This window comes from Lissotriton helveticus, chromosome 7 (genome assembly GCF_964261635.1).
Source record: "Lissotriton helveticus chromosome 7, aLisHel1.1, whole genome shotgun sequence".
In the NCBI taxonomy this organism is placed as follows: Eukaryota; Metazoa; Chordata; class Amphibia; order Caudata; family Salamandridae; genus Lissotriton; species Lissotriton helveticus.
In genome coordinates, this window is record NC_136068.1 from 279,203,376 (window position 1) to 279,230,251 (window position 26,876).

Here is a 26,876-nt window from a genome sequence, read left to right on the forward strand (position 1 = left end):
ATTCCAGCTCAAAACCCTAAGCCCCCTACCCCCCATCCCTGAAGCAAACCGACCGCACTCCCCACCTCGAAACAGTCAAGTGAAAGCAAGTGATAAACAGAGCACAGCCTCGAAACAAACAAGAAGAAAAAGGCCCCCCCCACCCCCAAGGAACCCAATAGTAACGAACCCCCCACCCTGCACCCCTGCGGTAGACCCAAAAGCCACCCCAACTTGCAGTGTGCCTGTCGCCCCATTAAACTAACCTACAGAAAGAGAGAAAAAAATCCCCAGAGGAGGAAGATCCCTCAGACCCCCCCACACCCCAGGGCATTCACATAATACTCAAAACACAGTCCAGCAGCCCCTGCGATGTATTCCGGCTTGCCAACGTAGACTCACTGCTCCTGGCCTTCCACGCCTCCCTCGGCTCCTCTCGAGTCTTCCGGGCCCTCGGTACGCTTCGGTAAAGTGTCCAACCAGTCACTCACCACCTCAGGGCGGTCGAAGAAAAAGGCACGCTCAGCATGTTCGATTCTCAGGCGGGCCGGGAAAAGCATGGCATATTTCAGTCCCAGGTCCCTGAGGCGCCTCTTCACGCCCGTAAAGCCCATCCTCTGTTTCTGGACAGCTTGCGTGAAGTCTGGATAGAAACTAATCGAAGCGTTCTCAAATTTAATGGGCCCAGTGGTTCGCGATGCTTGCAGGATAGCGTCTCTATCGCGAAAGTTAAATAGTCTAGCTATAATAGGCCGTGGAGCGGCACCCAGCTTCGGCTTGCCTCCCGGAACACGATGGGCCCTTTCGGCCGCAAAAAATTTACTTAGGCCCTTCGCCGCAAGATGCTTCAACACAAGGTCCTCCACCAGGATATCAACAGGCATATCGGCAGAATTCTCCGGGACACCAACGATGCGGACGTTGTTGCGCCTGGCCCGGCCCTCAAAATCCTCCAACCGATTGGCAAATAGGTCACAAGTGGTCCGAAGATTACGGACCGTGGTCTGGAGGTCCGAGACATCCGTGGTCAGACTAGCGGTCTTAAGATCAAGAGACTTGACACGCTCGTTTGTTTTCCCAAGGTCCGCTCTGATGAGGGAAACATCAACCGCCACTGTGTCTATTTTAGCAGCCAGGGTTTCATACTGCTGGCCCATACTGGATTGAATACTCACAATGGCGCCCATCACGTCTTTCAGAGTAGGCTCCTCGTCATCAGGAGCACCGTCCCCAGCTTCCTCCAGGGCACCACTCGATCCGCCCGGGGAGCCCTTAGGTCGAGTAAAGCGATCAATAGTCTGAGAGTGGGTGGCCCCCCCTCGGGACGAACCTCTTGCGCCGCGTCTCTCGACAACTGTCCTGCCCGTCATGACCGGGGAGAAACTCCAACTGGAAGTGCGAAACTCGGGCAAAACAACCTCCGTCGTGGCAGGCACCGAATTGCGAGTGAATAAGGGCACAGCACAAGCACTAGACTGGCAGTTGCAGAGTAAGAACTCCGATCGGGAAGTGGGCTGGCACAAGGAGCAGAAACGAAACCGAAAGCACACCAAGGGCAGAGGGCGTGGCCTACCAGCCGTTGTTGTTCGATTGCCACCTGGGTACCTCGGGGACTTGAGCCCCCGGTTGGCATACGTGGTAGGCCTCAAAGTCCAGGTCGCAGTAAGTTCAGCGTGCGACGGCCAAAACAAGTCACGAAAAGAGCGCTGGCATCAGCAGGGCGTTAATGAAAAATATCCGTCGTCAGAATCAGGATAGATGACAGGATAGTCGCCGGAGGTGGAAGGGGTCCCGGGAGCTCTTAGCTCACGCGTCCATCTTGGAATCGCGCGAAGCTCCTCCCCCAATCTGGGAATTCTTAAAGCTTACAAGGATACAATCTCCCCCTTTTTCTTAACAGTATACCCTACCCATGGGACCCTCCTAACCATCGTACTTCTCCTCGCAAATTAGGTGGTAAGGGCCGGTGAACATTCAACCAGCTAATAACTTTGTTGCGTAAGGAGTTAAAAGATTCTACCACGTGGCTAGAAAGCTCGGATACCCCAGTCAGGATTACAGTGTAGGCCGCCGCCTCTGGAGGCAAATTAACTACTTTTGGCCGGTTTGAGCTATTACTAGTCCGGGTAGGGCGGTCGGCCATTACATTGGGCAATTTTTCCTGCCTCATTGCAGTGTTCGAAGTAGGCAACTTCGACTTCCTAGCAAGAGGCACCGGAGGGATTTGCCTTGGGAGAGGTAATGGGTCGGGTTGAGGTAGGGTGACTGTGGGAACATTCGCCATGAGAGAGGAAGTGGGCTGAATTGGATTCACAGCAGTAAGATCACTAGGTAGAGGGGGAATCCCACTATTTGTCCCATTTACTCCGTTAGTGCTAAATCGCAACCCTTGCTGGACGGCCCTACCCCACTTAATTTTTCTATGGCTAAAAGTCTAGCATCAATACAGTCGAGTTCAACCAGCAGGGGATCCAGCACATTGTTAAGAATGTTAGTGAAAGAATAAATAATATGGTCCGAGCTGTTAGAGAATCCCTCTCCAAAAATAAACGGGCCACGGGGCGGTGGCATATGGGTGTGGACAGGGTGTAAAGGGCTCACCATTTTAGTGGCAGTCACGGCAGAATATGTTTCCGTGGCGTCAGTAGTGTTACCAATGGTGTTTAAGGCGTAATCTACTTTTGCCCTCTTAGCACCCTTTGACAGCCTAGGTCTTTTTCTTTTCTGGACTGCACCCTCCCGAAGGCCCCTAAGGTGTGATGCAGTAGAGACATCCCCCTCTACCCGAGTTGGAACTGGATGAGATGTTAGGGGAGGCGTCGACTCATGAGTGGTCATGAGTGAGTCTCGATCTCTTTGTGAGTTAGATGGTGTCCTCAGCTGTTGCAACACTGACTCTATTGTTTGGTCGATGCTATCCAGGAGGGATAGATGGGTAGCATCCAGCAGTTCGGGGGATCTAACAATCATGGATGAGCCCGGAGAAACCAGCTGCAAGCTTTCAAGCCCCTCTGCTATCTTTTTTTCTAGGACTGTGAGGCCTTTGTTAACCATAGAATTTGCCTTAACGAGAAAACTATCAAGAGTACCTGTAACCAGGGTGGCCGCCTTGCTCCTTGGCTCCCTTGTTGCCATATTGTTCAGCACCTGCTGCACAGGACCTAATCCAGGTATAGAAATTAGTCCGCTAGACACAAACTTAGGGGGGTGGCCCGGTCCGGTCTCACCCGGGCTCAAACAGGCTATAACGGGCCCGCCCTTGGCCCGGGCTTCGCACTGGCGCCGTCCCGCGTGCGTTCCGCGATGCGCGTCCGGGGGCGTGAACTTGTATCCAATGGCCCCGGGGGCGGGGTCAATTGGGAAGAGTCACCAGGTGCGGCTGGTAAGCACGCCGCTAAGAGCCTTGAACCTCGCAGTCCCACTGTGACGCTGCATCTTCTTCCGCCCGCGTTGATCCGCTATTGCTGGGACACAGGTGAGGCACAGAACTCCACTCGCCACTCCACACAACTACGCGCGAGTCGTGGTTTTGAGCACACAGATGGGGGGCGGGGTCAATCGGGAAGAGTCACCAGGTGCGGCTGGTAAGCACGTCGCTAAGAGCCCTGGGAGCCCTGGGACTCGCAGTCCCGCTGTGACGCTGAATCGTCTTCCACCCGTGTTGATCCGCTATTGCTGGGACACAGGTGAGGCACAGAACTCCACTCGCCACTCCACACAACTACGAGCGGCACCCGCTGTTTGTGTAATTTGGAGATGAGCACAACAACAGTTGCTTATTAGCTTAATATACATTAAAAATGACAAATATCTGCCACCCAAGTCATTCTTATATCTTTGGCGGCTTGGAATAATCTAAATCGTCACACTTGTAGGAGTGTGATGGTTAATATTTATGTTGGTATTGGCATTGACTACACTGACAGGGGCAAGGGTGGTGCAAGCCGCAGTGACCTCCTGACTGCCCGCAACACCTATACGTTAACCAATGGTCGTAATTCAGGTTATGATAGTTATCTAGCACAATATTTTTGTTGCCAATATTCTGACTTACAACCATCAAAGAAGCATGCACTGATGCTCTTTACACGTTCTATGAGTGAGGGAAGCTTGTACACCTATTGCAGTTTCACCTGTCTTATGTGTGATGAGAGCTTTGCTGCTGAGCTGTAGAAGTTCCAAAGATGAGTAAAGCGTGCAGTACTGCTGCACACGATATGCTGTTTTGGTGACTGAGAGAAAGCAGTACTGTTGTTCCCATACTTCATGATTCTGCAGGTGTGGGAAGCTTGCACTACTGCTGCTTGTGATCTGCCATTTTGATGAACGAGGAAAAGCAGTACTGCTGTTCCCGTACTTCGGGCAGATTATCAAGGGCCTTATTTCCGCTTTTTTGGCTTTAGAAGCCAAAAAAGCAGAGATAATACTTTTGCTCTATTTACAAGGCAGTGCTAACATGCATTAGCGCATGTTAGCAGCCTTATTACCGATGCCTCCCTTTGCATCTCTAATGAGATGCATAGTGGGCGTTTCCTACTAACGCAACACAGGAATAAAGGAGTTACAGCACTACTCCCTATCAACAAACTGGCAGAGGAACCAATTCCGACATTAGAATCCGGGCTAATCGCGGATAACGCCAAAAGCTAACGTCTACTAAAAAGCAGACTTAGCTAAACATATAATGGGAGGTGGATTCTCTGGCTGAATCCACATCCCCCTATTAGCAAGGATTACCTGATCGCTTCCCTTGTAGGGCTGGATTTAATATCGCTGTGGAGGTATGCGTTGGTAAAACGCGATATCTCTGCGATTAAATCCAGCGATAGCCGGCGTTAAGCTAATCCGCGCTAAGCTTTCTCAGCGATGTTTATCGCTATTCTTTGTCGATATGCCCATTCATGTAGCTGCAGGTGTGGGAAGCTTGCGCATCTGCTGCTGCCTTTGCTGCTTAGTTTTGTGTGCGAGGGTAATTTGTCTGCTACTGCCAGTATTGTGCGTTATCTGCTCGTAAAGGAAGCTTGCCTATGGTGTGCCTGCTTTTTAGGGACTAATGAATTTGTGAAACCCTTTTCGCAATATCAAAGCAAACATTATTAGCTTTGTTAATATTGTATTATTAGATTTTGTTAGATAATAAAAGCATTGCTGATTTTCGCTTTCCTCGGATGCTTTCTGCAGTCCATCTGTCTGTGACATGACCTAGAGATAATTATGTTTTGAAGGCATCCTATAGAGAAGATGCAAATAAATCCGCACATCAACTTTCATATTTAGTGCTTTCTTTCAAGTCAATGGCAGGTTATGAGATAAGGATATCATTCTTTTAATAATATCTTTGTTTTACTCTTTCTGTGACACATATTGTAAACTGTTGTGGTACCCTGGTTTGTGGGAGAAAGTTGGACAATATTGAAATAATAGTGTTTCTTTTGTATAAGTTTTAAAAGTTTGCTGCAACGATTTTTGTTAATCAAGCAATAAAGAATTAACTAACTAAAAATATTGAAATTAATGTTAAAAGTACTTGGTACCTGCACACCAGGCGTTGAAGAGCAAGACGAACTGGCCGAGTTTGATGGTTGAACTCTTAATGCTGGAAGAGATGTGGGCTCTCAAGTCGTAGCGTCCAATGCTGGCAGTAGGGGGGCTGAGGATTGTGTAAGTAATGGTGTTTGAAGGCCCATGTTCCGGCACTGCGTTCCAGGAACCTTTTGCCGCTGAGCTAGGTAGGGGAAACTTGGTCTTTGGAGATGACACTGAAAAAGTAAAGGCACGTGAAAAAGAAAGTAATGCTTCTATGGTTTTCTTGCATTCGTAGTTGCAATGACAACATTCAAACATGATACAATGATTTGTTTCTAGGCTCTTTTAATTGAGGATGTTCTTCGTTTCCAGGCATTGTAAACAACATGTTCTACCACTAACAGCTTTTTGTAATGGAACTCAAGGTGTTGACCTCCGAAGGATGGAAGGACGAGTTATCCATGCCAAGATTCGAATCTGTGACATGCAAATCACTGATCTGAGAGTTTGCACACTTGCCAGCCACAGATCTGAGTAATGGTTTGCACAGATAGGCATAGAACACAGTAGCCCTGCTGCCTTCCAGTGGCGGCTCCTCGAGGGAGTGCTGTGGGGCAGTGGGGCGGGGGAGGGGCGGAGTGTGGTGTAGTAAACTCGGGCATACGGCCGAACGGAGTTAAGTAGATAAATAAATAAATAAATAAAACAAATTACATTGCGCATGCTCCCTTACAAAATGGCAATGCAGCGCACACAATGTAATTTGTTTTATTAATTTATTTATTTAACTCCGTTTGGCCCTATGCCGGAATTTATTACCACCACAAAGCACTCCCTCGAGGATTCCCACTGTTGCCTTCCCATCTCTAGAGACCCTGGCTTGGCAGCTCAAGCTGCACTATTCCCATTGGTGAAAGACCAATTCCGATTTGCATTGGGCTAGAATGCAACCCCCAGTGTTTACTATTGGTTGAGATTAATTCAAACACACATTCCCATGCTTTAAGTGGGCTAACACAGGTATGAAGTTCCTCAAATTTTATTGTAAAAAGGGAGAGCATCACTTTAATTCTGAGATTAAAAACAAAAGTACTGGTAATGCCTTCCCAAAGGTCTAAGATTGCATCTTACTACACACTAAACAAACAGCTGCGCCGCTGCATTACTGAGCAACAAAGCTACCTCTTGTATAGTTTGCCCTACAAGACTGCCTCAATTGTCTACATTAGCTAAAGTCTTAGTTAAAAGCTTATAAAGAAAACCCTGGACTTCACAATACCATATCAAGTTAATATAAGATATAATTCTAGCATTATTATTGTACATATTCTGCATAGAGGCAGTAACTAGAAGTTTTTTTTTGTGTGGAGCACTGAGTGATCCTGCGTCGAAGATGTGCTGTGCACTGCCAGTTCCAAAGAGCTGCGGGGTTGCGAGGTGGAGTGCTGTGTTGTCACGGAAGATGCAGTTGACGAGGAGCTTGTGATGTGAAGGCCTGCGTCAAGGTTTCGCTGCACAGTGGCAATTTCAATAGTGTGCCTACCGGGTGCGAGTCGCCCTCCCATAAAAGACATGAAGCAGGTTGTTGTTGTTCACCGCGTAGTCTTTTATTGAAACTTCAAGCAGTGTCATTAATCCTTTATTCATCTTGGATTATTAATCCTTTATTCATCTTGATTAAGGTAAATCTTTAAAATACTTTACTTATCAATGCCACAGCATACGAATAAATCTCAAAGTTGTACATTGTCATTATATTTACAACCCACTCTCCAAGGGGCCTTTTGCTTAACCTTCGGGCTGTGCCAGCAGGCCACAACCAAGATAGCCTGCTCTCCTTAAGTTGACCGCCCTCCGGTCAACGGAGCCGCAGGTAAATAATTTGCCTCCACTTGAGACAACCATACCGGGGTATACCCCCTTCAATGTTATAAACATACACCAAGGCATCTTGGGTAGGGGAGGAGAGGTCAAGGACCACTAGCAGGTCAGTCCCCCCTCTCCCGCCAGCCCAGAGCCCCACAATGACTGCTTGGCCTTTCCAAGGGACAGCCAGTCCATACCAAAAAGTATGAGGCCCTCTCCTTTCCCCCCCGTGCAGCGACCCAGCTACCACCGTAATTCTTTTGCTGGTCTGCTGCCGCCGGAGCTGTTGAGAGAGGACAAAGAGGGTTAGTTCGGCCTCCCCTGAGGTTTTATACCCTCGGGGGAGGGATGGTCGACCCTGCCTTCCTGACGACTCTGGGCTCCCGTGATAGGCTCACTTGGACATGCCTTACTGGCTCTTCCCTGTCCTGTTGCTGCCTCAAGGACGTCTCTGCTGGCTCCCGCCCCTGTGCCACTAAGGGCGCCACGCCCCTAGGAGCGGGTGGCGCCGTCAGAAGATTGCAAGATGCAATGCGAGGTCCGGCATTGGGGATGAGTCATGCTGTGGCAGTCCAATGCATTGGTTCTGCATTATAGGACAACAGTTGGGCTGGCAGAGCACTTTCAGGCCCACTTCCAAGGGTTAGGACTGGGGGTAGGACTCAAAGCAGTCCAGGTGCTGGGTTCAAGGTGATAAGAGCCTTTTCTGTTGGTGAAGCTCCGATCGGGATGCTAGCCAACTAACCCTTGGAGTCACTATGGTGGTCAAGATGCAGGTTCAGTCCTTCACTCAGGCAACAGGGCAGCAGGCAGCAAAGCTGCAGGACAACAGAGTAGCAGTCCTTCTTGTTGAACAGCACAGCACGCCTTCTGTGTCTTCCACAGGTCCAGATGCGTATTGAAGATTTGAGTCTGAGGGTCCACTATGTATATCTGGTGCCCACTTTGAAGTAGGAGAAGGTACTAGAGAATCCCTTTTAATAATTAAGGCAGGAAAGCACCACTTTCTAAAAGTTGCATTTTCAAAATTGTAACTTAAAATCCAACTTTACCTCTGAAGAGGATTTTTATTAAAATTTCTCAGACACCAAACATGATATTCCTATCTACTCCAAACTTAGAGTCATCACTCATTAAATGTAATAAGTTAACCTAACATTATCCTATCGGGAGGGTAGTACTTGCGGTAGTGAAAAATGAATTTAAGAGTTTTTCACTTCCAGGACATGTAAAACCTAAAGGTACATGTCTAGCTTTTTAAATACACCACAGGCTACTAAATGGGACTACCCTTGTAAAAAGGAATGTTTGGGCCTGACAAGAGGTTTATAAAGTCATGCTGAAATGGCAGTTTGAAACTACACCCACATGCTGCAATAGCAGGCCTGGGACAGGTTTAAAATGTTGTTAAAGTGGGTGGCACAATAAGAGGTGCTGGACCACTGATAGCATTTAAATTGTAGGTTCCGCCTGCATGCACTTCCACCTTACTAGGGACTTACAAGTAACTTAATATGCAAATAAGTCAATTTTGCCACGTGTAAAGAAAGAACATAAGAACTTTACCACTGGTAAAGTGTGTTATGTCCTAAAAGCCAAAAAAACGGTTTCAGAAAACAATAGGGTGAAGCCAAACATTTTGGGGGTGCCCTGCAGAAATGTCAGGTCCAACACTGCTCAATCGATGTTTGATCCTAGACAATCAGGTCATTTTTACAAATCACTACCTCTAATAAAGAACATAGGGGCATATTATCAAGGGGGTTTATCTCCGCTTTTTTGGCTTTAAAAGCCAAGAAAGCGGAAATAAAATTATCTCCCTACTACCTAGCTGTCGCTAACACCAGTTAGCGACAGCTAGTAGGAGATAGCGACCATCTTGGACTCCACTTTGCATGTCAGTGATATTTATCACTAATGGCATGCAAAGTGGGCGTGCCAAGATGTTAGCGACTGGAAACAAGCGCGAATATCTCCAAAAGCTAACACCTGCCCTGAGCAGTTCTTAGCCATGTTATCCAATGGGAGGTGGATAACATGGCTAAGAGCATTAGCTCGGTAATGCATGAATATCGCTGACTTTTCAGCGATATTCATGCATTGCGGCCGATTTTTATCGCATTTGCGATAAACCTTGGTAATCCCAAGGTTTATTTGCGATAAAAATCGCCGCAGCTCAGCGGTAAATTTTTGTCTCTAACCAGGGTTCAGGTAAATCCACAACATTAACAACATATAATTCAACAGTACTGGAGCAAGCATGCAACCGTGAATTAGCTGCTAAACATAGTACTGGTTAGTGGCCCTCAGTGACAACGTGAATCAAATAAATTACAAGACTGAGACAGCAATTATACAACTTTAGATTTTGGTGATTGGCGAGGATGCAGAAAGAGCAGATGCCAAAAATGTGAAGGCAACTTCATAACCTTAATCTACCCAATTTGGCTACAAAAGGACTTTGCTTAAAAAGGTAAAAAGACACTTTATTTTCCTTAAGAATTTTCTCCAGCCATAATAGAACCATGCGCCATGTATTGTTTAAATGTAAGGGAAATATAAATTAGCGAATAATTATTTTGTGTGCAGTGAATGTTTGCATCAGTTAATCAAAGTTAGCTGATTGGTATCACTGAGTTTATCCAAGCACTTGCCATGATGGAAATAATGCGTGTAGGGTGCACCTAGTTTTATTTCATAGTTGTAGTTGTATTTATAGATTGGGCCAGGTACAAATTTCTGATGCAAATGGATCTGATACCTCGCTGGCAATGACAAGAAACATCAGTGGAGATTAGCAGTCTGAACAAGAATGAAGGGAAACAATATTATGATCAGATGGCATTCATTCTGGCGAAGGGAGGTCCCCAGATAGTGGGATGGTATATATTTCTGTGGACTGGACAATCGGCAAATTTCCTCATGTTTCTCTCCCAAGAAGAAGGAAAAAGAATTTGGGTTGGGGTGGGATTTGGATTTTGACCTTTATAGAGGGACGTGTTCTCCAATTAAGTGAGGATCATCAATTACATACTCTGCTGTCCCCTTCTTTACCAGGGAACCTCCCGAGTTAGACCAGTAAGGTTCTGATTAAATGCGTAGGTGCTATTTATTTCACCAGTAAATATTATACCATGCAGTTTGTTATTTATTGGGTGAGATAAACAGCACCTACTACGAGTTTCTGGGGAATTACATGCAGATTTTGGTGTTCAATGCAGCAATATCCAGATGATACAGTAAGTACAGTATGGTTTTCCCCTGTTAAATTTCAACAGGTTTAAGCTGGCGAAAATGAACAAAGGTTAAGATATTTACCACAGCTGATAATGATTGGAAGCAATGAATAACACTCGACTCATAATTCCAATCTGTGCGTAAACAGGTGTTCCCTCAAGTGTCGGAAAAAATACACTGACTCGTAATCTAGCTCTAAATCACAATATCAAAAGTTTCAATTTCAATCCTGAACAAAATATATTGGGCCTTATTTATGAGAAAATGATGCAAGCCATTTTGCTGCACCGCGTCAATTTCAAGGCATAGGGATGCTTCATATCTACAACGATATGACAGATCTCTATGCTCCCCCCCTGCGCAGGCACACAGTTACTGCCATGCACAAGGGTGCCTGCTTTGCAGGGAGTTTGCTTTTGCACAGGAAGGGACACCTTCCTGCACACAATTAATCATGAGAGGTTTGAGTTTGAGTTTAAAAATATTTCTACAGCGCTCGTACACCCAGCGGTTTCATGGCGCTATGCAGTACTACAAACCCGAGGAGCAAAAAGACTAGGGAGACAGGAGAAAGTTAAGAGGGGAAGGCCTGAGTAAAAAGAAAAGTTTTAAGGGCTTTATGAAAAAGGGAGTACTGGGGGCAGGATCGCAAATGGATAGGGAGAGAGTTCCAAAAGGCAGGAGCCAAGGTAGAGAACTTGGACCCGCCCCATTTTTTACGTTTAAACCGGGGGACTACAAGGAGTTGTTGGGTAGATGATCGCAATTCTCTAGACGGGGTGTAGGCTTGAATTGCAGATCCGAGTAAAGCAGGGGCAGAACCAGACTGGACATTGAAAATGATGCAACCCAGCTTGAACAGGGCACGTTGCTGTACGGGGAGCCAGTGTAAAGATTTAAGAAGGGGCGTGACGTGATGAGATTTGGGTAAATTAAAAACAAGACGGGCCGCCTGGTTCTGAACCAATTGGAAACGCCTCACGAGGTATGCCGGCATGCCACAATAAAGGGCATTGCCGTAGTCCAGGCGGGACGTCACCATCGCCAGGAGTATGAGTTTGAGGGCAGAGGGGGAAAAAAACGGGAAACTTTGCGAATTGTCCGAAGGGAAAGAAAAGCTGAGGATACAGCCGCGCTAACTTGGGAATGAAGGGAGAGTTGATCGTTTAGTTTAAAGCCAAGCGTTTTAACAGAAGAGGAGGGAGTGGGTGGGGAACCTAAAGAAGGGGCCAGAAAAGAGAGGACCATGGACTGGAGCAACCACCTGTCAACACCAATTCCGTTTTATCGGGATTGAGTTTCAGGTGGTTGTGGTTCATCCAGTCCTGAATGAAGGTCATAACAGAATGAAAATTGGATATTGAAGCAGGGGAGGAGGATAAAGAAAAAATAAGCTGGAGGTCATCCGCATAATTGTACACAGAGACCTCCAGCTGCTGCAATGCAAAAATAAGAGGGGCAATGTACAAATTAAATAACAATGGGGAAAGCGAGGATCCTTGGGGAACCCCGCACTGTACAGGCCGGAAGTCGGCTGAGTAATCCCCCAGGCGGACTGCTTGAGAGCGGCCACTCAGGAAGGAGGACAACCAGACCAAGGCCGCACCCCCGATTCCCGCTGCGCCGACACGGGAAAGTAAGATGGTATGGTCCACCGTGTCGAACGTGGCGGAGAGATCAAGGAGGACCAGGGCCTGGGGCTGACTCGTGTCCATACCCTCCCTGAGGTTGTCCAAGACCGAAAGAACCACGGACTCCGTGGAGTGAGCAGGACGGAAGCCAGCCTGCCTGGGGGCCAAGACACTGTTCCTTTCCACAAAGGAGCTCATAGCTCTTACTACATGGCGTTCCAGTATCTTGGCCAAAAAAGGGAGGAGTGAGATAGGGCGGTAATTGGCTGAAACCGAAGGGTCAGCACCAGGTTTTTTTAAAATGGGTAAGATTACCGCCGATTTAAGTGAGGGAGTAACAATACCCTGGGAAAGTGAACTGTTAAGAAACGTGAAGGGTGGTGAGGGGCAAACAGAATAAATCTGTTTCAAGATATGTGCAGGGCAGGGATCCAAGGGGGAGCCAGACTTAACCAGGGGAAGGAGGGAAAGAAAAGAGTCGGTTGTGAGAGGCGGAATAGAATCCAAACGCGATGTAGCTGGGGGGCAAGGAGGATTAATAAAAGAGGGGGACGGAAGGGGAATATTGTCTCTGATCGTGCTAATTTTGTCAAGAAAAAAAGAATTGAGGGAATCGCAAAGAAGTTGTGAAGGAGAGGGTTTGAGTGAGGCCCTATCAGAATAAGCTAGATCTTGTACGATGGCAAACATTTCTCTGGGACGATTTTCAGCAAACTGGATTTTAGAGGAGAAATAAGCCTTCTTAGTTTCCAAAATGGATTTCTTATATAGGGCCGAGAGGGTGACTTACTGATTTCTTGGGATGGGACAATAGTCTTGCCGCCAGAGGCGCTCCGCTCGGCGAAGATTACGTTTTTAAGTCTTCAATTCATCATTGAACCAGCGGTTTGCATCTTTAGAGCGCTTGGATGATATGCGCTTTAGAGGGGCGACTAGATCACAGCCAGCCCGCAACCAGCCATTGATGGATTCCGCCTGTTCAAGAGATGGCAGCCCTGAAAGATCAGGGCTGGAGGCGGAAAGTGTGGAAGACAAGGCAACTGCGTCCACGCGGTTCCACGAGCGCCCCCAGGTGTTTTTGACTGGGGGGAGCTTAGGAGCTGAAGAGAGGGACAGGGAACAGGAGATAAGAAAATGATCGGACCAGGTACAGGGGATATGGATAGTGAGGTGACCGGGCAATCTCGGTACCAGATTTGGTCGAGGGTATGACCCAAACTGTGGGTAGGGGCGTGAACAGCGGAGGTGAAGTTGAGAGAGCGGAGCGACTCTGAAAACTCCTTGGATGCTGTACACTCCGCGGGGTCGGAGGGCCAAAAATTAAAGTCCCCAAGAACAACAATGGACGAGTGGTTGACCACCAGGGTAGCCACCAGTTCTTGGAAGCTTGGAAGAAATAATTGCGGGGAGGATGGGGGTCGATAAATAAGAACACAGGTAAGTGGGGGGGTAAGGGAAAGAGAGTGGGCCACTAAACAGTCTGATGAACCTAAAGGGGACAAAACTAAAGGTTGAAAAATAATATCTTTACGTGCAATCAGAGCGACTCCACCTCCTGGCTTGCCGGGAGGGCGATCAGCTCGAAGATCATAATAAGATGGGGGAAGCATTGCCAGTAAGGAGGGGAGGGAGCTATCGGAAAAACAGGTCTCGGCAAGGAATAAGAGGTCAGGTTTGTGTGAATCCAATAGCGTAAAGAGATCGTGCTGATGCTTGACTGCCGATCTAGTATTGAGGTACAACGCGGAGAGAGACATAAGAGAAGGCTCCGTAAGTGAAGAGGTGGTGGGACCACTGGTCGAGGACAAGGGTGGCGGGCAAGAATGGGAGAGGGAGTAAGATGTGGAAAGGCCGAGTCTAATGATTCGGGCTGATGCAGTGTCATCAAGTGGCCACGGGCCTTGGAGACCGGTCAATTGCGCAGATGAATATTGAATAAGAGAGGCAGAGTGACCAGCCCCTAGCCCCGGTCGGGCGTGGACGGGCGCAGACGGGCTTTCCTTTGGCGCGCCGAACGTCGCGCCCGCTGCGCTCGTCCGCTGCGCTTCCGAGGAAGACACATATTTTATAACAGAGGGGACAGATGGATGGTGGGCGTGGCCTCTAAAGGGGGCGTGGCCTACGGGCTGGGAGAGGCGCTGGTGTGCAGCGTTCCACGCCTGATGGCAAACAGCCTAAGTCCGCTTTTCCAAAAGCGTCAAGAAATCAGGGGGTAAGTGATCAAAAAAAGCACAAAAGTAATGAAATAACAGTTTTAAAAACAAGCTACCTCCCGGGTTTCCACCTCAGGAGTGTGTGGTAAAGCAAATGGCGGCGCTAGTATTCAGCGTCACTTTTGTAGAGTAGGGCGGTGGGCGTGGCCTCTAAAGGGGGCGTGGTCTACGGGCTGGGCGAGGCGCTGGTGAGCAGCGTTCCACGCCTGATGGCAAACAGCCTAAGTCCGTTTTTCCAAAAGCGTCAAGAAATCAGGGGGTAAGTGATCATAAAAAGCACAAAAGTAATGAAATAACAGTTTTAAAAACAAGCTACCTCCCGGCTTTCCGCCTCAGGAGTGTGTGGTAAAGCAAATGGCGGCGCTAGTATTCAGCGTCGCTTTTGTAAAGTAGGGTGGTGGGCGTGGCCTCTAAAGGGGGCGTGGCCTACGGGCTGGGCGAGGCACTGGTGAGCAGCGTTCCACGCCTGATGGCAAACAGCCTAAGTCCGCTTTTCCAAAAGCGTCAAGAAATCAGGGGGTAAGTGATCATAAAACGCACAAAAGTAATGAAATAACAGTTTTAAAAACAAGCAACCTCCCGGCTTTCCGCCTCAGGAGTGTGTGGTAAACCAAAAGAGGTGTTTTCTTTCTATGTGCGCTGCAGAAAGCAGCACGCATAGAAAGAAGAAAAAACGAGGAGAAATTTAAAAATTTCTTCTCGTTGCAGCGCCATACTCCTCCCCTGGTGTGGCGTAGCATTCTGACGCATTCCCAGGTTTAGTATTTCACGTAAATCTGGGAAAAAGTCATGTTCCTTGAGTGTTGCATGGGAACACCCACAGCAACACCCAATGAATGCCCCTTTTATGCAAAGTGCTGCGTGAAAAGGGCCAATATTTACAATGACACGAAAAGCCACGCAGGGTGGCTTTACGTGTCCTTGTAAATATGGGGCAGCACACTGCGCCACTAGTGTGTCATGAAACGCGACATATCGGCGGCACACGGGGCTTGTAAATAAACACCATAATCTTCTGAAGAAGCCACTTTTGCCTGAATGTAGGATGTCCTAAAAAAACACGAAGTGTAATTGACCTTAGGCACAATTTCTACAGGATTTTGTAAAAGACTCAGCATAAGACCCTCTTTCTTAGAGCTTTGTTACAAGAAGTATTCTCAGAATGTATGTACACAAGTGTTTTTCCTGCTCATACTAAACCAAACTATTACATAAATTATTGAAAAGTAGAAACTAGAGGGTGGCAGATTATTGCCACTTTAGCTGATCCATCATGGATCTCGCACTGTGTTCAATTAACAGTCCCCCTCTGAAGATTCTCATCTCTTTCATGAGTAAAACAACTTACATATGTTTGCTACAGTTGTGTATCAGAATGAATTTCTAGTACAAAAATACTATCTTACAAAATATCGTAGTGAGTATATCACCTACAAATTTGCAAAGGCAATAAATAGATTTAACTGTAACTTAACTCCCCACATGGGGATCTTGATTAAAAAAAAAAAAAAATTTTAAAAATATATATATATATATATATATATATATATATATACATAGAAATATATATATATATATATATGTATGGGGATTGTTGGATATACAAATATAACGAATGGAGTGAAGTATGAACTTTACTGAATGTACCCATACTTTAGATCACAAATGAAAATGAAATGATATATATTTTTTCGTTTTCTGTATGTAAAAAGTACTTCCAAGATGGCGCGATTTTAGCCATCGGTTAGTCCCTTTTTCATGTTGATGCCATGACTCACTGTGACGATTACACCGTGTGTTTTAAATGCAATGGCGGCGCGTTCACATTTGCAATTGACGAAGGCTCATCGCCGAAACGCGTCTTGTCTGTGCTGGTAGCCAAATAAAGAATTGTTGGCTTTATACCCCCCTGCGAGTGCCGTTTCTAATTTCACAGGATTGTGATTGGATTGAGTAGCAAGAATCTATTGGATGGGCACACCCCCACCTGGAAGAGCACCCGCTCGCGAGTGCAGCAGGCTGGTGTATTCCTGGGAGCAACTATTTTACTTTCCAGCTGCACCATCTATTGTGAGAACGTGATTTTTGAGGACTGGGGATTGCCAGGAGTGAAATTGCCGGGACTGTTGTATTTTCTGCCTTCACGTTGGGTAACATCTGTGAGTAAAGACAGCCGACGAGTGGAAAACCGGTAAGCGGCAATAAACCCCTATTTGTTTCCCCGTATTTTGGACTCAGAAAGTTATCACGTCTCACAAACACATAGAGCGAAGGGGCTAGGCACTTACATCTCGAAGGAGCTGCGGCTGCGGCATCCTATATTTCAACTATGTTTTGCGAAACAGAACGTAAAGAAGCCGCGCTAGGCATGTTCAAAAAGAAGCAAAATAATGAAGGTTCCGACAGAGCAGGTCATAGTGAAATGCCCTCTACTTTAAACACAAAGTTAACCTCCCTGGAACGCCTATATGAACGGGAAATTCGTAAGTGGTGGGAGGCCACCTCCCTGCAAAACTACATGGAGGTAAAGCGTGTACCTAGAGGATTAAGAATCTACACTATACCTGCATACGAGAATCCGGATCCCTTGTTACTAGATGCTTGGGCAGAACACATAGCGGACTCCTGCCAAGGAATGTTAGTAATACTAATACGGTTCGCATGGAGTGACCGTGACAAAGCACTAGCTTCTATAAAGGATTTGGAGGAGGAATTGGAGAAGGAACGGGACCAAGAGAGCATTAAAGAGAAACGAGACCAAATGAAAAAACGATTAAAAGCATATGAACAAAAATTTAAACAACGAAAGGAAGAAAAATTCGATCGCGATGAAAAGGACTACAGATTGGGCAGAGTCTTAACTTTTTTGAAAAAATATGACAATCCCAGAAAAGAAATCCAGAAAAAACAAGCAGGACCACCGCCTACAGTACAAGAAACCTCAGAATCTGAAGTGACACCTGACGAGGATTCCACAGAGGAAAGAATGGGAGCCTCTACTTCCTCCCATTTTTACACGGAATTCCAAGTCATGAGGAAACAGCAGGAAGGCGGCAGGGGAAAACCCCCAGAACAAAGAGCGCCACGAGGAAAACGCTGAGGGGGGGCTGGGGTCAAAAAAGCAGCAAGTTCACCCCCAGTGACCAGGAGCAAAAAGACCTTCAACAAAAGGAATTAAATGGGATAGAAGACTTATCCATCATTAACCTGACTACGAGAACCTTAACAACGGAGGAAGAAACCATATTAAAACTAGGTCTTTCCTTTTGTCCGCAGAGGAAATTTGAATTTGCTCAGACACGCATTGATCTTTTCAAATTTGTGAGAAAGTTAAAACTACATAAATTCTACAAGCTGAAACCTATACTAACCAAACCAAACACCAAGAAAGCTCGACAAGAGTGCACAGAAGGCCTTCTATGCAAAGATCTAAGTGGTATTATCACCATGGAGGAATTAAGAGCGGAAAGCTTGGGAGAGGATAGTATAAGTATAACAAACACACAAATGGTTTCTGCAATGGATGTCCAACTTAAAGGAGGGATTTCCTCTTTCAAACCAGCATCGGTCTTCATGCCTCCAACAATGACGGATGCCATAGATATATTCTCGGAAACGGTGATTAAAGACTTAAGAAAACTAAGACACGATGTACAGTATAAAAAAGATGGAAATATGAATTTCAACAAACAACAACAGATGGCTTTCAAAAAACTTTGTGATGATTCCTCTTTGATATGCAAGCCATCTGATAAAGGAGGGAATATCGTTCTTATGACAGTCTCACAATATGAAAAGGAAGCATTTAGACAATTAAATGACACAACATGCTATTTAAAAATCACGAACTTGGATTATCAAAACAGCATAAGAGACTATCATGACACCATCACCAAATGGTACAATAAAGACATGCTGAACAGTGATGAATTTCTGTTTCTTTGTTGTATGAACCCTATCACACCCACGTTTTACCATCTTCCCAAAGTACACAAAGACAGTACAAATCCTCCTGGACGCCCGATTGTGTCCTCTTTAGGGGGGTTAACAGAACATCTCTCTATGTATGTAGACTCATTTTTGTTTCCATTTGTCATTGCATTGAAGTCGTATTTGAAGGATACTACTCATCTTTTGAATGTACTAAATGAGTTTACATGGAAACCAGGATATTGTATGATGGTGATGGACATCACCAGTTTATACACAAGCATTGTACACACTGACGGTTTACGGGCCATACATAGTTTTCTGCAAACAAGAGATGTGGAATACTTTGAGCACAATAAAATGCTCATGGAATTCATAACCTTTGGCCTTAACAATAACATCTTTGTTTTTAAAGGACAACTGTATAAACAACAGTCAGGTGTAGCCATGGGTTCTTGCTCCTCCCCCAGCTACGCTAATCTGTGCGTGGGCTGGTGGGAGGAACAGATAGCTTGGAATGACAGCAATGCGATGTGGAATGGGAGAATCAAATCCTGGAATCGTTATATTGACGATCTGTTAATCATATTTGAAGGGACGATAGAGGAAGCCACTACATATGTGGGTGTATTGAATGATAACAACCTGAATCTGAGATTCAGCGGTGAAATAAGTGACTCAGTGGTAAACTTTTTAGATCTGACCATTTTTGTGGAAGAGGGGCAGTTGCATACAAAATTGTATCGAAAGGCCACAGCGGGTAATTGTACATTACACGCAACGAGCAATCATCCTAAGAAACTCATTAAGAGTATTCCTTATGGGGAACTTTTAAGACTTAAAAGAAACATTTCCACCGAAGCAGAATTTGATAAAGCAGCCAAACTGTGTATGAACAGATTCAAGGTGAGGGGGTACAAAGAGGGAGTGCTTAAACAAGCTCTGAATAAAGTCAGTAAAAGACCTAGACTAGAACTATTGAAATCGAAAGAAACTAAAGAACAGAATCATAAGACTTTCAGATTAATTACGACCTATTCCCAGAATTCAGAACAGGTCCGAAAAATTCTGAAAAAGAATTGGAACATATTACTAACGGACAATGTCATCAGGGAGGATTTACCTGCCAATCCGCTGGTCACTTACCGTAAAGCTAGAGCTCTGAAAGATGATCTAGTACATAGTCATCTAACGGTAAAATCCAATGTATCCAATAAGATACCCCTCAATGGTTTCTTTCCATGTGGCCGATGCAAGGCCTGTAAAATCAGCAAAAGGACCCTTACCTATGAAATTCCAGGCTTAAAAACCATGTCATGAATGATGTAATATGTGACATCATCAGCAGTGGATTGCGGGTGCGCGATATATAGTTAGTGCAACTAACTATATATGGAATTTCAATGGTTTTGTGTGAGTAAAATAAGGTTTTCTAAATGCTAATTCCTAACTATATATGGTCTATAACCTATGGTTTTTTCAGTGAATTTTCAAGGTTTTGTAAATGCTAATTCCTAACTATATATGGTCTATAACCTATGGTTTTTTCAGTGAATTTCATTGGTTTTTTAACAGCTAATATCTGTAGCTGTAAAATGTATTCTTCTTTAAATCTAAAAATATATTTTATATGTTTATTAATAATTTTTTTTTCAAATATTTTTTTTTCTTCGTTCCCGCTTCGCGAATCGGGAAGCTTCCCGTTAGCTGACCTTGATGCCGCGAAATAGACAGCGAGCCGGTAAACGTTTCTTTACCGCAACTGCCGCGTTAGAAAACAACATCGTGACGCCTCCCGTCCGCATGACGTTTCGCGTTGTCGCGTGATACGTCATATGACGTGCTACGTTAGCGAACTGGTACGCTTACCGAGTCGCAAAGCACAGGTTTCTGGAAGCAAACCGGGAGGCCCTGCAAAGCGCTTAACGTAAACACAGCAGGTCATGTGACTTGGTAATAACACTTTTCATTGGTTCATTTCACTTTTGGTTTCCTAATGATGTAAGACTAGGTCATATAATCTAAAATGAACACTTTTCATTGGTTGAGAACTATTGTTTTTCCCAAATGATGAAAATCCCTCCTTCTTTCCTCACTCTGACTTTCATCATTGTGAGAGAAAGACCCTTTGTTACCAGTGAGCAATGGCTTCTTTAGTAGCTTCAGCTGGTGCTTCCCCACCACCTCCACCACATCCAAGGAAGAGTGGACCACCTGCTCAAGTTATAATTCAGCAAGAAGAGGAAGAAGAGGAACAGGACGACGAGCACGAAGAGAGGCACTTTTTGCCTGAGGAGCCCAGGACGTCTCACCGGAAAGAAAACTTCATTTGGCAATTTTTTAAAATTCCCAAAGGTCAGAAAAAAGTAAATGCAAGATACGTAACTTGCCTTATATGTCAAGATAGACTGTCCAGAGGGACCGACAAAAAATACAGTTTCGGAAACTACACAATGCATCGCCATATGACTAGGTGGCATCCTAACAACTACAGTGCTGCACAGTTTCGTAACGACCTAGATAATCTCCCTATTATGGCCAGAAGATCTGTTGTACCGGAAGTAACAGGACCAGAGGGCAGGGAGATGGTGCCAAATATTTAAACGAGATTTCATGAAGTAAAACACGTCTGCGTACATTGCAATGGATTCATTTGCTACGGAGAAAGAAGCATCACTCTGATCAACAGAGCTATTGACTATCATATGCAAGTTTGTACGAAACGCCCCAAATAATAAATACTTTTTTTTTGTTTTGTTGCTCCTGTTGAGCCCTTTACAATGAATCGTTTTCATTGCCCCCTGCAAGAAAAACCCAAAAAAATATAAAACTGTTCAGAAAAATTCAAAAAAAGTAAAAAAATGTTCAGAAAAATAATAAAAAAATATAAAACAACAGAAACAATAAAAAAAAAGTTCTTTTCAGAACTACCTCCCCGTTATTAAAAAATTGGTATAATATTTGGAACTGTGCCAACCTCTATTTCTCGTAGTTCGCTTCCCAGTTCGCTCGCCGGTACGCGAACCGGAAGTGAACCAAAATTTTTTTTTTTTAAAAAGAACAGTAAGTATAAGGGAAGGAAACAGACACTTATGTTAAAAGAAAGACAGCTATAGGGGAGTAAACTAGAGATACTATTACCCGTAATCCACTGCTGATGATGTCACATATTACATCATTCATGACATGCTCAGTGACATCATCAGCAGAGGATTGCGGGTTTTTTGGCAACGTGCCTTATCCACGGTTTAATAACGCTGCCTTTTGCTTTATATAAGTTTTCAAATTGTATGAAATATATACCAATAGGTCGTTATGAACCTTTAGGTAGTGCTTTTCTTCATGAGGTCTGGTCGCTTCCATACACATACAGATGTTTCAAAGATGATCAAGAAGTTTATCTGAATGGAGAGGAATGCACTGAGACGCCAGATCATTCACTAATGTGTAGGCACATACAGTTACACGGTTCATGCAACAAACACCGACCAAATATGGCTTGCGTGTTGCAAGGCACGCCAGTTCCTGCTATCATCCCCACGTTCAAGTTGTTGGAAAATGGTAGTTATTTGATGCTCAATAATGAAGATTGTTCTGGGTTAATTAAAAGTATTCCTTTTATCGTAACAGTAAGTGAACGGGTTATTTGCTGCAGAAATGTTCTATTTCCTCCCACACATGAACATAGGGAGTTTTCAATCTGGCCACAAATACCAACCTTGGGAGCAGATTTCAACGGCATGGCAAGAATAAGAGCTCTTTTGTCTCAGAGAGAGGTGGCCTTGAGTTCGGCCCGTGAAACTTTCGTGCTTCACATAGCGAACACCCGTACAGAGGTGCAGACCCTTTTCAATACAGATTCGCCTTTCCATTTCAGCAAGATGGTTCGGACTATCTTTAACGCGTCCTCCACAAAGGGCCTGGCGCACTTTTTTAAAGTTGTTACCAGTGGTCTCGTGACTTCATTTGAGAAAATCTTTGGAGTCATCCCTGCTTTCTTTCATTCTATTTTTTTCCACTGTGCTTCGTGGATTCCCATTTTTACTTGCATTACCAGCGGACGCTCTTGTGCTTTTTTACATTTTTAAATATGGATGTCCCTCCTGTGCAAGCTCCCGCCCTGCAGCTGCTGACACTGTTCCGCAATCGCATGCTAGAATATTATGGCACAATGCCGTTGGCGATATTAAGCACGGCATATGGATTATCTTTTCGATTCTCCTACTTCACCTGTGTCCAGCCTGTATTTCACTGCCTGACCTGTGATTTCGATTGGGCCATTGATTTGTGTCTCTGCGGACCGGTTTCTCCTGACGTCGACTTTAATCAGCTGATGACTCCTATCATTACTAACTAGTTGGTTTGTCCTGGCGAAAGGATTATGGCTGTGGCATTGATGCATGGACTAATTGGTCCCTGGAATTTACTGGCGGCAACACAGTCTTTCTTGGAACAGAGCTTTCTTGAAAACCCACCGAGCTGTCCTCTGATGGTGATAGAGGATCCGGTGCTGGGAGAGCACGTATGTTCTTTTCCGCTTTTAAATTGGATGGCTGAACTCTTTTCGGATGAAGACGGTGACTTCCTATTGGAGGCTGTTGCAGCTTATTTTGCATACACAGTTATGTCATAGACCTTTTTCATGTTTGATATGCTGAGTACTAGCATTTCATTGACAATTCATTGACTTATTTGTCAAGTTTTTATTATTTAGCTTGCCTATTGGCTTAAGACTCGATAAAGTACTTGGCTGTTTTATTTTTCTTTAGCATTAAATTTTCCTAGTTTTTAATGTTTTACCTTGCGGACCGTCCACATATAAAGTTGCAATCTGCTCTCATGAGATGGCACTTCTATTATCTTATTCAGTTCGTTTCCGGATCATGGGGAGGTGTCATCTAGGTCCTGGATATCTTTACACCGTGTTAAGTTAGCATGGGCTCATTACCGGTTTAAACGCCATTTTTCCTTTTTTGCAACTTCTGCACACGACACTTAGTTGTTGCTTTAGCTTTCAACCTAGTAGTTCATCGTGGTTTACATGAGAATAATATGTTATTGCTCTACTATCTGCTTTGCTTGTTAAACTATATCTGTACAGCGAGTGCTGAAGTTTCAAGAACAACACGATACAGAATTGTTATGAGGTCTGATCTCCACGACTTCATACTCATAACATAAGTGCAGCTTCTGCCAATTCTGGGCATGAGGCGGGTTTTATATTGCTTTGCCGAACACACATACACAACAGTTGATGCGGTTCACATGAAGAGAGAGCTGGTGTATGCTGATGTGATTCCTTCAAATCTAAGACACTAAAGTATGGGCACGCCCTAAACCAACACAAACAGACCTTCTTAGCAAATAATATAATATGTGTATTAGGGAGGGTGAGATATAAGCAGCCGCGGGCCGTGGAGGGAGTTACGGTGGGGCAGGGAGGCGGGGAGGGGGAGGGGCAGGGTGGAGCCCTCTCCACCCTGCCCCTCCCCCTCCCCGCCTCCCTGCCCCACCGTAACACCCTCCACGGCCCGTGGCTGCTTATAAGTGTTGCTAACTCTTATTCATTTACAGCATGTTAACATACTGTCACCATTCGCTTTTTATGTACTAGTAACTATGCTGGTAATTTTGCTACTGATAATATGTGTACTTGTATTATCTAAGATACTACGCCTGAGAAGACGGCATTAGTAAATAAACATTTCAAATACACATGTGTTCTTCTTAACTCCATGTTCTGGTTTCTAAGAAATATATAACGACCGACTGTTCATGAGTTCCACGTATCCTGAGGTACTATAAGTTCATATTCTGGATTGTCTAAACATTGAGAGTTTGTTATATCCAATGTGACACTGTACCTAGCTTGCTAAGGGGTTTTTGATTACTAAGGTGAGTTTTGGGGCACCCTAATTCGCCGAGGTTCCAATCCTCTGTCCACAGTTCTGTGTGAGAACAGAAACCCTGCGACAGGGGCACCCCCGACCCTTGCTGGAGCTTCATCACACTTGCGATACAACTCCAGCAATGCGCCACCTTTACGGCACAGATACATCACGCATCTGTGCTGTTTTTGCCCCATGATGCGCCGCATTGTAAATGCAGCACACCATAGGTGACGGAACAGCGGCACAGAATGACTAACACATCCCTGGTGATGCGCCAGTCATCATAAATCTATCCCTATGCTTCTTATCTTGTTAGAGATGAACCGCCATATGTATCATCAAAGTTTTTTGCATTTCCTAAATAGCGAACTTTAAGGAATAAATAGCGATTCTTTACCATTCCTAGTTTGCGATGAGCTATTTGCTAATTACAAATTACCCATTCATTTCCTTCATTTCCATAGGGCGGTTGGACTCACTTTTAGCTCGAACGGCTGAATGGATTTCCACGAAACTTGGCAAAATTGTAGGGACTGGTAGCCCGATGTGCCTTTGCTATGTCTCAAGATATATGCTCCAGTGGTTTATACGAAAATTAACTTTGAAAAATATATATTGGGCTACATTGGCCTATATATATGTTGGAGCCCAAATGTAGCCCAATGTAGCCCAATGAAGCCCAATGAAGCCCAATGTAGCCCAATGTAGCCCAAAGATGGCCGCCAGAGACAAAAAAAACAAATGTAGCCCAAATATCAGCCAGATGTAGCCCAACTATAGCCCAGTGACAGAATGACCAATCAGCTTCGCAAACCTCCGTTACGCGAAGCGGAGCGCTGTTACAGATATATATCTTTTTTTGAACGTTAATTTCTCAAAATCCACTGGAGCACATATATTGAGACCTAGCAAAGGCACATCGGGCTACCAGTCCCTAATATTTTACCAAGTTTCGTGCAAATCCATTCAGCCGTTCGATTATTATTATTATTTATTTTTTTTGCCCCGCGGGGCCCTTTTAAAACCTCCACATCAAACCTAGGGGGTCAGCGAGGATCTACTATGCCCCCTTATGGTCATTTGCCCCTTCGCTTTGGCCTCCTCTTGTCTCTCGATCCTACCGAGAGACAAGATGGCGGCCGCTACGGACTGTTTGGAATGTTTACAGACGCCGGAGAACCAATCAGCTTCGCTTCACAAAGCTCCGTTGCGCGAAAAGTACGCGTACTGGAGCGCTGCCCGGTCCGCTGTTACAGATATATATCTTTTTTTAAACGTTAATTTCTCAAAATCCACTGTAGCACATATATTGAGACCTACAAAAGGCACATCGGGCTACCAGTCCCTACAATTTTGCCAAGTTTCGTGCAAATCCATTCAGCCGTTCGGGCTAAAAGTGAGGCCAACCGCCCTATGGAAAACTCAATGTTAAAAACACGTTTTGGGACCCCCCTTTTTTCTCGACCCCCCCCCCAATTTTCAGGGGCTGCTCAGAAACAAAATGTGCCATTTTCCTGAAAATTTCAGCCAATTCCGTCCACAAACGCCAAAGTTATTAGACATAGAATTTTCAAAAATCCCATAGAGAAAAAATCCTAACTATATATACCTACTGGCGACCGCCAGTAGGTAATATATATATATATATATATATATATATATATATATATATATATATTTATGTGTGTGTGTGTGTATATTGGTAGTTATAGTTAGGACCTAGTTTCCAAAGGAAAAGCGTTTATTCTTTTCCCAATAACTTTGGCGCCGGTTGACGAATCTTCGCGAAATTTTCAAAACTAGTGAAGCGATCCGGTCAGCTCCTGTCTTAAAAGTTTTGGGGTGATTCGTCAAGTGGGGATGAGAAAAAATGGGGTTCCAAAATGCATTTTACCTATATTAATTTCCATAGGAAACTTTAGACAAAGCTACAGTCCAAACTGCTGAACGGAAATACACTAAATTTGGGAAAAAGGTAGCCCTTGGTTCAGAAAGAGTCCATTTTCTTAAATGGTGTAAATCTGCTCAGTAGAACCTGAGAATGTTTTTTAAAAAGTTTTGATATCTGGGCGGAGCCTAACCCCCCCAGCACGAGCTTGGCACTAATTGGCAGCCACCACTTCAAACCAGGAAGTTTTAGCAGCCATCTTGTGCCTCACATAGTGAAAATCAATGTAACTGTCACCAACAGCAGCAGGTTGGGTTAGTTTGCAAAGTGAGTAATGAAAATATTATATATATATACATATACATATATATATATATATATATATATATATATATATATATATATATATATATATATATATATATATATATATATATATAAATATATATATATATATATATATATATATATATATATATATATATATATATATATATATATATATATATATATATGAACAAAGCTTCGCCAGACGCTGAAAGCGCCTTCAGTTATCCAGTTATCGTTCTCAACTGGATAAAATAACGAAGAGTAGAACCCAGTATATATATATATATATATATATATATATATGTTACCTACTGGCGGTCGCCAGTAGATATATATAGTTAGGATTTTTTCTCTATGGGTTTTTTGAAAATTCTATGTCTAATAA

General features: G+C 44.5%; 1 protein-coding gene across 1 annotated transcript in view; it reads right to left on the reverse strand.

Annotated features, from left to right (window-relative positions):
* Positions 1–26,876, reverse strand: part of LOC144766733 (protein-glutamine gamma-glutamyltransferase E-like) — a 238,670-nt gene that overhangs the window by 196,460 nt on the left and 15,334 nt on the right. The window contains exon 2 of the mRNA XM_078650485.1: positions 5,514–5,738. Coding sequence (XP_078506611.1) covers positions 5,514–5,738 — 225 coding nt within the window. The remainder of the gene's footprint in view (positions 1–5,513; positions 5,739–26,876) is intronic.